Genomic DNA, 13,848 nt, shown 5'->3' with positions numbered 1-13,848 from the left:
GAAGAGAGTTTTTAACGGTAGAAAGATAATTGGCACTAACAACACCACGTAACTGATTCAATTCTCTCAGATGTGGCTGAAATCGGTAATCTAGGACTGCACCTCAAATAATTCCCTTGGATACCTACACACCTATGGTTATTTTTTATTTGTAGATACCTCAAGTAGTAGACAAGCAATCCAAGTCTGACCACATGTTAATGTATGTGGGGTTTGTTTTGTTCTTTCAAGAATTTCTTGTAATTATTTCTGATGCATGGAACCCAAAATGTCTGCCAGGGGTTCCAGCTGGCCTGTACTTGCAGAAGGACCCTGTTCACTATGCCCCACACAGAGTGAAACTTGACAAGCTGATTCACAGGACTGCTGCCATCCCCTGAGTCTCAGCTGTGTTTAATTAATAAGCAGGCACTTAGTGAGCCAGCCGCAAGAGGGTCTTTACTGTCACATTCCCAGAGGTAGGGGTCCTAAATGAGTCATTAGATACTCACCACACATACTTGTGCGTGTGGGTGTGTTTTTTGTGATGAGCACCGGGGTTGGGTTTTGTGCTAATGAAGTTTTAATGACACCTACTTGCCTAATCACCTGTTCTTGAGGCTTCCAGCAGCACAGGTAGCCCAGTGTTACCAGCAAGGGAATTCTTTTTTAATGTCTCAAGTCCATGGCTTCACTCTTATTTGCCAATTGTTCCATAAGGCTCCACTCTAACCCACTCTGCCTCTGAGGAGGCAAGGTGTAATTATAATCTAAAATCTGCCAATTTACTTTAACATATCAGTGTAGCAATTGAGCCATTTTAAGATGAGTGGGTAGTTAGAAAGCCTGAGTTTTGCCATTGTTGTGTCCTCTAATGGTGCCAGTTTGTTTCTTTGACTAAGACAATTGTTTAGAGCAGAACAGTGCTATAAGCTATTGGACTGTTCACCATTAAACCAAGGCACAGCACGTGATTGTCATCATTTAGAAACATCGTATTTTTGGTGTCATAACCACAGGAGTTTCATCAAACGATCTTTAAAGTTAAACAACATCCCTGAGGCATGTTCTACAAAGCAGGATTTTGAGTTAACAAGGTAACTTCAGGTTAAATCCCGGTTCCGTTTTACGATGGTTTTACTTCTTACCGGGGGTAGATCGTAATTCATGCTGCACACCTACAAAAACAACATAACTATAACGTTTTGCTTTTGAGTTGGTTCAACTCCCAATTTTAATTTCTCTTAACTACAAGTTGCAGTAACCCATAATAATACGTTAAGATAACCCTACTGATCTTAACTTCTCTCAAAGTTGCAGTAACTCATAACAATAATGTGTACCAACTTTAAAATCTTTCTTACTTGAACTCAACTTACAAGTTGCCGAAACTCATAATTTTGCTTTGTAACAATATTAAAATTATAGTGGTGTAATTAATTTTAGGGTAATTAGCATTCTACATAATACTGCTATTGCTATTGATTTGATATAGTTGCAAACATAACTTAAAAGGGCACAATCAACAGTTAAGGTAACAAATATAGCAATAAGGATAAATCCTGTGCATATCTAAATAATCATATATACAATGTCCAAATAAGCATTTTTATTTAACATGTTTCACATGTATCAAATGCTTTAAAACAAGCAGCTGAGAACAGCTGAGATCCATAACTGACCCAATCAGGCGAAACAATTTTTCTTAAGATTTACATGTTGCAAAAAATGCTATATGTATTAAATTACATATAAATTACATTACAAGTTAATAATTCAACTAATACACTGTAGAACAACAGAACAAAAGCCACGGGTGAGGTACTTTGGCCCTGTTTACATGTACATGGAAATGTATCTAAAAATATGCCTTTCTAAAAAGTGGAGAGAGTGGTTATTTTGGAAATCTTTGTTTGCACGTTTGCATGTAAACTGAGACAAAGCAGGTTTAGGCAGCCGAGGAAGTATTTTTTTCTGTTTTCGGGATTCTGAATGGCTAACGTGGGCTTGAGCTTCTCGTTACACTGCCACCTACAAGTTTGGCATACTCTTGACGGCATTGACGGCATATATACACGGGTACGGGTAACCAAACATCTTTCTGAAAACTGACAGCTGTGCATGATGATATTTTTGAAAATGGTGAAGTTAAAATGTCCATTTATTAAAATAGCCGGTCACATGTAAACTTAGCCTTATGCATAATTATGGGCACAAGCTTACACTTTGCAGTTCTGCATTTATTGTACTACTGTTATTTATTTGTTTGTGGACTTTGTTTTTATCGGCTGTCTTTTTTAATTATGTGTGGGGGTTATTTCAACTGACTGAGTGATCCGCACAAGTATTCCAATGCGCCTGTACGTTGTACATGAGCAAATGGAAAAAATAAAACTTGAAACTTAAATTTAAATTTAAAAAAAAACATGAACCGCCAAAAATTTCTAAATTAGCTTTCCAAAACAGACTAAAAATCATAAAGACACCACTGAAGTTTAAAGAAATTTGAATGCAACCTGAATATTAATTGTTGCCAGATGGTGTTGTGTTTGAAAACATCCAGCAAAGCTGACATGCTTTTGTGCTGTGTTCAGGTGTGCTCAGGAAATAAATATTTAATTAGCAAAAATTAAAAATGCATAGATGTCTATGGTAAAATGCCTATTAACAATTTAAGCACAAAAATACATTTAATCTATTTTTGAATTTGTGAAATGAAACACCGTTCCTTCCCGACTTTTACTCCTGAAAAAGCATTCCAAAGCATTTACATTTACACCACTGGTAACAATAGTATATGCAACATGTGCGTTTTGCTGGTGGACTTCCTTCATCTTCAGGGTGGGTGCTGTGACCTTGCCTTTGCTCTGCTGCCTGCTCCATGTTTATTTATTTATTGACATAAACTACTTGATTCAAGGTCTAGTTATAGGAAACCACAAGGCTGAGCATTACCATACTGCCTGGAAGGTTAGTGTTGCTTCACTTATGAGATCATCCCAGCTGCTCCAAAAGCAGAGGCTCAAACTGAGCTTTTACTGATCTGGATTTTTAATAGTGAGATTTATTTATACTGAAGCTGTTGCTACTTAACACTGAAAATAATTTATTTGAAATCCAATATACCTTAAAATGACTTCATCATTTTTCTAGTGTTACAACTGTGAACTAAGTTAGTAAATCTCTCCTTTAAGAAACAGAAAGGAAAAACAAACCAAATTTGAATTTTTATTCATAAATGAAATTAAAAAAATCAAACCACAATTTTCTTTTTCCTTTTTAAAACAAAGAACAAAATTGTATTAGAATTTAGTAGTGCTATCAACTGAACAATATTTTATTGCAATTAATTGCACATTTGTATCTATTCTAAATGTCCCTTGATTTCTTTTTGTCTCTTCTTTTGTCATTTGAATGCTCTTATCAACATGGAAAAGTGGATCGGCTGGCTTTGTGCAAATGTTTATTTTTATTTTTATTTGAAACAACATTGGCACATAGCCTACTGTAGTGTGGAATTTTACATGTAACATTCTCACTTGGACCAGTAATTCACTCTTGTAGCAAATAATCTCTCACACAATGTAACACTTTCCATCAATGAAAGGGTGAAAAAAATACTTTGACAAGGGGGGTGGGAATTGTCATCAGTTGTTTGCTTGGACTTCAAGTGGTATTTCACACTGGACAAGCTGCGATGATAGCTCAGTTCAACAAAACACACATATCACGTTTTTCTTGTCAATGGAACCATTTGGCAACTTTTAAAAAGTAAACTTTCCATTCAGAATCTTATTGGCATCCATTTCAGCGTCTCGCGCTCGCCATCCACTCAAAACATAATGTTACAACTCTTTGGCCAGCTCACAAGCCCAAACAAGTGTGTGCAGCGTAAGAAACACTTGTATAAACGTTTTACCAAAATAAAAGTGATACAGCTCCCATATACTTTAGCCCTCTGGGATGTGCCTGAGGTCATTGGGAAGCTAACACACAGCTAACATTTTTTGTTCCAAGTGTCAGTGTGATTTTAGTTACGCAGAGCTTCAGAGGTTAGAATGGAGCTTTTTTATTTCTGTACAAGTCAAGCAACTGTAAAAAGAATTTTGAAAACACTACTGTAAGCATATCAGATGGGCTACACACAATACTAGTACCCTAACTACTTGTCTCAACTTACTACATACAAAATTCTGAAGAAAAACACTCAGAAAATTGATTTTATATGAATTTATTTCTACAGATATGTCTGTGCGTTTTTTTAATTTCCTTTTTGAAAAGTGCAAAGAAAAAAGCCCAAAAATTACAAAATACAAAACTTCTTGAACAAAAAAACACACACATACTTGAAATAACTACATAAATAAATCTTTTTAGGAATCGGTAATTATAAATTGATGAAATGGTCAAATTCAATAACTAAGGCCCTATTTTTGCTTTGACACAGCTGCCGCCATCACAGGGTTAAAATTTTGTGTTTTGATATCAATCAATTTGTCTTCTTATTGGCTAAACAGGTAGGCCAGTCTCGTAACATCTAGTTTTAACTGAAACAAGTGGATGTCAGTCTTTCCCACGTTGGTCCTCCCTGAACTCTGCGACATGATTGGCTTTGATCAGGACTGTCTTGGGTTACAGTAGACGTAGTAGCATTGGAATTTGCTGACGTCAGAGAATTTGATGGTGTGCTCAGTAACACTGTAGCAGCCTCGGGAGAGAAGCAATCAAAACCCAGAAATGGTAAACTGTGTAGCTTCCTTTCCGTTGAAACTCGGCCAGAAACTACAAGATTGTGAGGCGACCAGCTCGTTTTGGATAAAATGGCTTGGATAATCTAATTCCTTGGATTGTTGGCAATGTAGAAAAAAAAGAGTTTTTGGCGCTCTTTCACCGCTGTGAATAAAGACACAAGGATAACTGTATGGATGCACACTCAACTTTAGTCACTAGCGGTGCAGTATCTTTTTGTATTTTTTATTTTCTTTAAATTCATAACAGGATTGTAACCGCTATAAATCATCTTATGCTTTGTGTGTGGGCTTAATCGAATCATGAGACGATCATGAGACTTTCAAATGGTGTACTGCATGAGCGTGTAAATGAAGATTTAATGCTTGCAATTTATGAAAACGTGTAATAGTGGAGAAAACGTTGTCGCTTCAGTGGAGAAAATATCTCGTCCACAGAACGGTGTCTGTAAAGCACTACAATTTAGATATAATAGAAATATAAACTAAAAGGACCAAAACAAAATCTAAAACCATACGTAATAAAATTAGTTACACAGTTCCTCAGTCTGACTAAAAGACTAGTTTCCGGGGGTAACATTGGAAACAGAAGATGAAAGTAAGGAGAAAGAGAGAATTAACAGGAAGAGAGATGACTTTGACCATAAAAGCCCACATTTGAAATCCGTAGATATTGTCAGCTGTTCCTGGCCCACTCTTTAAATTATTTTGGACAACTCAATTGTTAAAAGAAGTTGTAACGTCTACTTTGATTTAGGTAAACAAACTACACATAGACGTAGACTACACGTAGTTCCTTCTTCATTGCTGACTATTTGCCATCTTTCCTAACTCATGAACCGTTGGTTGTAGCCAGTTGTTGACAATGGAAATGTTTCAACATTTGCAGTACACCAAATCCAACGTCATGCCTCCATGCAGGAAATTAACTTGCTACGAAACAGAAACACCAACAATGTAAAGGAGCTCCACTAAAACTTACACTCCAGGGTGTGTCAGTACACCGTGACAGCACTGTTGGATGTGGTTTTGGGGACAGCACAGCACATTCTGACATACCCATCAGTGATGCTGTCTGTGGTCAAAGGTGTAACAGACTTTCCAATTAGAGATGACGAGGAAGCACTGATTTAAATCTGCTGCTATGTTGCACTTTAACCCTCTGAACCCAAGACACTCGCCCACGAGTAAAAAAGTACCTCTGATTCATAGTTTAATAACTTTTGAACCATACAAGCCATTTACTCACTTTCGGTTTCTTTTACATCCTGACGATTTAATGTTTACAGGTCCCTGTCTTTCTAGCCTCTACAGGGGATTTTCTATCCAGCCTGGAACTTCAGCCTCTTTGGGCTTTAAATCCATACTGTTATATCCAAGATTGATCCACTTTATATCCATAATTCATCGCGTTTTGGCTCATTTCTGTCGCTGGCTCGCTCCTCCATCTCTGCCCTGTCTGTCCTGTCTATTTTTCAGGAAGTACATGCCCATATATGGGAGATAAAGGCACCCCTCTTGTATGGAAGGCCAGAGGGGACAAAAATGCCTATATACTCTATGGAAGGCCAAATGGTGCACTATTTAGACACATATTTGCTTGTATAACATTGCTGTGTGTGTAATATCAATAAATATGACATTATTATGTTATTATTGGCATAAGTAAATGTCATGAGAGCAAAACGCCTTGACTTTTTTTGAATAAATGCATGTATTTTGTCAACTGTATAAGTTATAATGATTATTTCTTCACAGTGTGACTCCCAAGACATATGAGAAGTGTTTTAGAATGGAAAAGGGCTTAGGTTTTACTTATATGTCTGTGATATCAATACATATCTGGAAGATTCATTTATTTATTTATTTATCTTTAAGGCCCTACAACCATTTTTAATATGCAAGTGACCTCACTGCAACCCAAATATTCCAATAACCCAGTTTGTCCTAAAAAAAAAATGATGTTCATATCTTGACTGTAGACAACAGGGTTGATATTTTACAAGCTTTGTTATAAAATAAATCCAGACGGAAATTAAACTGTAAAAATGGCCTCAGGGCCCCCAGGGTTAATATCCCTTTTGTATTATTTTATAATATAGCACTTTTGGCCAAAAGTGAGTTCAAATGTTGCAAAGAAGTTTTTTTCATGCATTTAACATTTTATATTTGCTATGTCTTTTCTGTGTGCAGATTCCCCTCTTGAAAAGGAGTGGTGCATCCACCGCAAAGTTATGAACTGTATTTCACTCAATGACCAGACACTTTCCTTCTTTTATTTTGGCAGATTTGGCAGTTCAATTTAACAGATCCATTTGCCTGATTGCTTCAGCCATTAGTTTGAAGCATTAGGACAGCAGTTCCCAAACCTTTTAGGCAACACACCCCCTTCTACATCCTGACCGGGTTGATGCACCCTCAATCTTTTTTGATCTTCTCTTTTTATGGCCAAATTAAAGTAGGGGGCTTTTGACTTACATTGGCATGCTTTTTGTTCAGTTTGTGCGGTAGATAAGAGATACAGATACAGCTGTTAGCCAGAACCTCACTGCACACCACACACTGTGGCTTTGGGCAATGTGCGTCGCCAGTCCAAGTTAAGCCCAGACCCAAATAAGTTTGATCATATTACCTTCTTTTTCTTCCAGTCTGATGCCCACTCTCATTGCCTCTTTTCCCTACTTGCCTGGATGAAGAGTATAAGTCCTCTCGATTTGCCTGTGCTCTCCAATCGTCCTTTTCCGTTTCCCCTCATGTCATTTTTCTCTGCTCAGTTTCTTTTTCCGGTCCTGGTCCTTCCGGATGTCCCATCCGGCAGTTTCCCTGATTTTAGCAAGTTGTGCATGTCTGCATAAAACTATTTCAGCTTGTAGGCTAGCTAGTAGGCTGGCAGGAGCTGAAGTACATTTTGGGTACATTTATTAAAATGTATCCCAAGAGTTTTTAATTTAAAATTTACAAAACATAGTTTTCAATTTTAGTTTTTTTTTTTCATGAAAAATCCCATGTTCATTATTTATTTATGGGGCCACCAGAGGAGCTTGGGGATATTTTCTAAGACCTTCTAAAATGATTTAGAAAATAGGCATAACCCTGCCCAACAATTTACTGATGCCTTATGTACTTTGCACTTGGCAAAGACATACAGATAACCATTGTTTTTTTTGTTTTGTTTTAAAACCATGACATAGATGAGTTAACCTCTGCCTTCTGATCCTACACCCACTGTCATGGTGGCCGTTTCAGTAGATTTACTCACTAACATTGTTGCGGAAACACAATAAGCATGGAAACTAAATGCACACTTCCTGCATCACTGCATTACTTCAAATACTAAGGTTCTCCTCTATTAAACTAGTGTTCACATGAAATATAACAATAAAACATTGAGTCTATTCAACAAAGCATGCTGGGTAGGTACCAGAAATCACATTCGCTCTTGAATCTTTCCTAGTGTGAGTTCTAGAGGCATAGATGGAGTTTGACATTCATGCAAAAAAAATCCTTTGTAGCAGTTGAGACCTGGGGCCTGTTGCACAAAACCAGGATCCGGCATAAACGTGTTTAACAGTTATTCTGTTGCCTTCTGAATGTATTTGTGTGAATTTTTATTAACACGCATTACTTGTCACTATTGTTATATCGAGTTTGATTTAAACCCTACTACAGCAGTTGTTTAGATAGTAAGACATTTTTGCACTGGCACCCAGATGCGGAGTGGCAATCAGGAGAGTCTGGACTTTTCCCAGTGGGACGGTGGTGTTTTGAGGCTGCCTGGTGTGTGGCCGCTGCCCATGGCTGCTGCCTGGTGTGCGGCTGCTGCCTAGGGGCCGCTGCCTGCCCGCAGACCTGTGCATTGCACCAGTGTCCACTCTCTCTGTAAAAGTAGAGATGAGCAGCGCAACGTCCGTGGTCTGTGCAGCTTCAGGTTTATAAAGGACGCTCCAGAGATTAAGTGGGACAATGCAGCGATATTCCCAGATGATTTCTAATGGCAGACTAGTCAGACCAATACAATGGGGCCTCGAAGGTTTGGGCAACCCAGGTAAAAAGTTGTATTAATGTGCATAAAGAAGCCAAGAAAAGATGGAAAAATCTCCAAATGGCATCAAATGACAGATTAGGCATCTGTATAATATGTCACAAAAAGTTAGATTTTATTTCCATCATTTACACTTTCAAAATAACAGAAAACAAAAAAAAAAGTGTCTGCAAAAGTTTGGGCACCCTGCAGAATTTATAGCATCCACCGCCCCCTTTGGAAAGCTGAGACCTGACAGCGTCATAGATTGTTCTCAGTCATCGTATGGAAAGACCAGGTGGTGTCAATCTTAAGGTTTTAATGCCCAGACTTATCTGACCTTGCCCCAACAATCAGCACCATGGGTTCTTCTAAGCAGTTGTCTAGAAAACTGAAACTGAAAATAGTTGACGCTCACAAAGCATGAGAAGGCTATAAGAAGATAGCAAAGCATTTTCAGATGTCAATATCCTCTGTTCGAAATGTAATCAAGAAATGGCAGTAATCAAGAACATTGGAAGTTAAAGCAAGATTTGGAAGACCAAGAAAAATATCAGACAGAACAGCTCGCTGGATTGTGAGAAAAGCAAGTCAAAACCCCCTTTTGACTGGACAATCCATCCAGAAAGACCTGGCAGACACTGGAGTTGTAGTCCACTATAATGAGATACTTGTATATAATGTATAAAAATATGGTCTTTGTGAAAGAGTCATCAGAAGAAAACCTCTTCTACGTCCTCACCACAAAAAAATCAGCATTTGAAGTTTGCAAATTAACATATAGACAAGCCAGATGCATTGTGGAAACAAGTTCTGTGGAACGATGAGGTTAAAATAGAACATTTTGGCTGGAATGACCAAAGGTATGTTTAGAGAAGAAAGGGCACAGAATTTAATGAAAAGAACCTCTGTCCAACTGTTAAGCATGGGGGTGGATCAATCATGCATTGGGGTTGTATTGCAGCCAGCGGCACAGGGAACATTTCACATGTAGAAGGAAAAATGGATTTAATAAAATTTTAGCAAATTTTGGATGCTAACTTGATGCCGTCTGTGAAAAAGCTGAAGTTAAAGAGAGGATGGCTTCTACAAATGGATAATTATCTTAAACACACTTCAAAATCCACAGTGGATTACATCAAGAGGCATAAACTAAGGTTTTGCCATGGCCTTCACAATCTCCTGACCTCAACATAATGTAAAATCTATGGATAGACCTTAAAAGAGCAGTGCATGACAGACAGCCCAGAAATCTCAAAGAACTGGAAGACTTTTGGAATGAAGAATGGGCGAAGATACTTCAACCAAGAATTGAAAGACGCTTGGCTGGCTACAAGAAGCGTTTCCAAGCTGTGAAAGTGGCCAAAGGGGGCAGTACAAGGTATTAACTCTGCAGGGTGCCCAAACTTTTGCAGATGCCATTTTTTTGTTTTCTGTTATTTTGAAAGTGTAAATGATGGAAATAAAATCTAACTTTTTGTGACATATTATACCAATGTCTAATATGTCATTTGATGCCTTTTTGGAGATTTTTCCATCTTTTCTTGGCTTCTTTATGCACGTTAATACAACTTTTTACCTGGCGTGCCCAAACTTTCGAGCCCCACTGTACCTGACAGAGAATGGGTCAGATTAAGAATGTAATCACAAAATATCACAATGACAATGTGGAGTAATCCAACATCATGGCAGTGCGCTACCCACCTGGCCCATTAGGAAAGCTAATCAACACATATCTGTGTTTATCAACCACCACCATGTGTGCTCGCAGAGAGAGAGAGAGAGAGGGAGAGAGAGAGAGAGAGAGAGAGTTGTCTTGTGTTGGATCGTTTAACGAATTTAACATTTCAGCAGAGGTGTTCAGGTTTAGTGGCTTGACGGTTAACGGTAAAGTAGGGGATTTTATTCGCAGGGGTATTTTGGCAACTTAATTAACCCGACCCAGGGTGGGTCTGATGAAAACTGATGTATATTACAGTTGGTTGGTTCTCCTAACGTTTAAGGAACATTATAACCCGGAGGGAATGTTCCTTAAACGTTAGCTTGAACCATACCAAAAACTAACCTTTAGAGAACCATAAACTAACGTTTGCTAACGTATATGAATATGGTAGGTGCCAGCTATGTTAACAGTAACACATTAACAGTTATTCAACTATATAATAGCACACAGAACAACTACCAGGGCGTGGAAAAGTAAATACCGTTGAAAAGCCTCTCAGTCCCTGCAGCACGTTGTTCAAACACCCATCTCTGTGAACCTGCGCTCCAGCTCGGGCCATCTTGCTTTCAGCGATTAGCTAGCTTCCTTTGTTTTCTTTATTTCAGTAAGAGTAACCTTTTCGCCAGTCCTTCACAAGTTTCCGACTTACTCCAAACTTTCTTTCTGAGGAAAGAGCTTAATGTTAAACCACAAACCCTTTCAGTACAACCACAACATCATTAAACTGTAAAGTATTTCACTTACTTTTTTGTGAGATTGCAAAGTTGTGCAGCGTGGTCTCGTCCTAGCTTTGTCTTCATCACCGAACACTTGAATCGGTCACCTCAGCGCAGATGTTTTCCCCCTAAAGGCGTAGGGGTGTGACAATTTGGTTTGTAAACAGAGCCACTTAGTGAAATGAAAGAAGTGAATTTTTGTAGTTGTGAAAATTGTAAAATAAAACAAAAATTGTAAAAAAAACATGATAACTACGTTATCAGTATTACAAACTACTTACATGAAGCTGTATTGTGACACTTTAGATGTGTTAGGGAGACTTATTGGCTGCATAGACTGTATCCATGCTGTGCTAACGTTAGATTGCCTTTGAACAATGAGTCAAACTAACTTTAGTCACACAAGGAGATATGTCATTGTAATTCAAAAAACACATGGGTATTATGATACACACAACCATTTCTGTCATATACCGGTAGGTCAATAATAGAAAATACTGTAGATCAGTGCTTCCCAACCTTTCTGGTCTGATGTTTCCCCACTGCCTTGTCAGATGAACTTGCAAACCCCTATATCAGTTCCCAATGTTTAACACTATTCATTATATTAAAGTGGATATTCTTACGTTTTCATGCAATTAGCTTCAGCTGATATATGGTATTGTTTTAATTCAAACAGAATTTCAATTATTATTTTGGTTAGTTGAGCTGCTCCGCAGTTTTTCCAAGTAACAGCTGGCCAAGGTTATTGTAGTTTTGCATTTTCATTAGTTTTATTTTTTTATTTAATTTTCAATTTCAATTTTATTTATAGTATCAATTCATAACAAGAGTTATCTCGAGACACTTTACAGATAGAGTAGGTCTAGACCACACTCCAGATTTTCAATTTGACTTTTTGTTTTCAAATTCAGGTTAATTTAGTTTTTAAAGCAGATTTGCTTGTTTAGTTTGCATATATAAACTAAATAGCCAACAGACTAAAGTAGACATACATGGCCCTGTACGCAGACATCCATGCCCTGTACCGGGGTTAGCTTCTGTTTCGGGGGAGGGGGTCTTGGCGTTCTCCTTTACCTTGTTAAGGTAAGATAGGTTAGCCTCCTTCTGCGCGCTTCTCAAATGTACTTTCAAATTCGTGGGATCTTTCCCTTTCATAAATTGTCCACATATTTTACCACCTTCCACTGCAAGGCACTTGTTTTTTTCTGACACATCATAATCAAATAGGACTCTGACACTTTCTTCCGACTTTCGGAACTGCCATGGTGAGGGGTCACGGAGTGGACTATGTTGTGTTCAAATTTACACGGAATGTCAAATTTCTGGGTTCCCTGTCAGAAAATATTTTTCTATGGTATAGACTGTAAAAAAACAGGTCTATGGTCGGAAATGTCAACTCTGAAAGTTATTTATTTGCTCTGTGAAAGACACAGGTCTGTGACCAAGATGAAAACTAAGATTTACTTGAGTATTTTATTTCATTTTAGTTTTGCAAGCATACTTTAGAGTTTTAGTAGTTTTTTTTCTAATGCCTCCTTTTTATTTTTATTACAGTTAACGACAATGTTTTTTTCCCACCTAGTTTTTTGTTAAGTATTATAACCTTCCCCCTGGCAACCCTTGGGGAATCACTACAGGTAATGTGTCACGTAGATTTATGTTTCCCGCTAATAGTATTATAATTGGAGACAAACAGCTAATCAGAATTTGTGTCAGAGTTGAGCGTGGAGAGTGCAAAATTCAGGAGAAGGGATACATAACCAGAGCGCAGCAGCTTCAGCCTGCGCACAGAGCAAAGGTTTTTGAGAGGGTAAATGAGTATTATTGCATGTTAATAAGGATAATAGCCAACATGCAAATACATTTATTAAGCACTAACAAGATTTTTGTTTGCGTAAACAAAATAATTTTTTTGCTTGTCTATAATTTATTTTCAAAATGTAATGTATGTGCTTGCAAAATATGTCTTTGTGCTCAAAATATAGAATTGTTCACTCAGGAATGAGGCACAAATGTTACAGCATACTACAAGATGATGAGAATCATTAAGATCAGCGGTGCGTGCTGTGTGGGAATTCACCAACGTAATGTTTATTAACACTGCATAGATCCCCTACATATACACTACATATACACACACACACACACACACACACACACATTATTTTATTACCACGACAGAGCAAACACAGCATTGAACAGCATTAAGAGCAAATGGATATTTTAATAATCTTCTTGTCGGGTGAAGAGGGGTTTGTTAATTGGGAGCCTTAACTGCTTGACCTTTTTAGTGTTTTTTATTTTAGAGTATGAAAGAATGTTGCAGGTCATCATGTTATAATTATTTCCTTCCCCTTTTTCTCTCTTCATCCCCTGCCCTCTTTGTCCCTCCCTGTCTTTCACAGCAATTTGGCAAGATTTTAGACGTGGAGATTATTTTTAATGAGCGAGGCTCCAAGGTAAGTTCACTCTAACCACACATTCATGCACACTCTCTCACATACATTATTTTCCAGCTGACTGTGTTTGTCCCCTGCCCTCATCTTGCAGTTCTCCACTCCTCTCACTGTCTTCACAGCTCTCTTTCCTTCTGTCTAAAAGTAATTACGAACCTGAATCAATGACACTTGCCTGCAGGCAGCTTTTACACCTTAGCAG

The 13,848-nt window shown here is 37.9% G+C and overlaps 1 protein-coding gene across 8 annotated transcripts in view; it reads left to right on the top strand.

Annotated features, from left to right (window-relative positions):
• The window catches only part of LOC116704612 (RNA binding protein fox-1 homolog 3-like), a 751,296-nt gene that overhangs the window by 647,201 nt on the left and 90,247 nt on the right, over positions 1-13,848 (top strand). For all 8 annotated transcript variants that reach the window (XM_032540217.1, XM_032540219.1, XM_032540215.1 and 5 more), the window contains one exon: positions 13,596-13,649. In XM_032540217.1, coding sequence (XP_032396108.1) covers positions 13,596-13,649 — 54 coding nt within the window. The remainder of the gene's footprint in view (positions 1-13,595; positions 13,650-13,848) is intronic.

This window comes from Etheostoma spectabile, chromosome 16 (assembly GCF_008692095.1).
Source record: "Etheostoma spectabile isolate EspeVRDwgs_2016 chromosome 16, UIUC_Espe_1.0, whole genome shotgun sequence".
Classification (NCBI taxonomy): Eukaryota; Metazoa; Chordata; class Actinopteri; order Perciformes; family Percidae; genus Etheostoma; species Etheostoma spectabile.
This window is presented reverse-complemented; position numbering and strand designations above follow the sequence as displayed.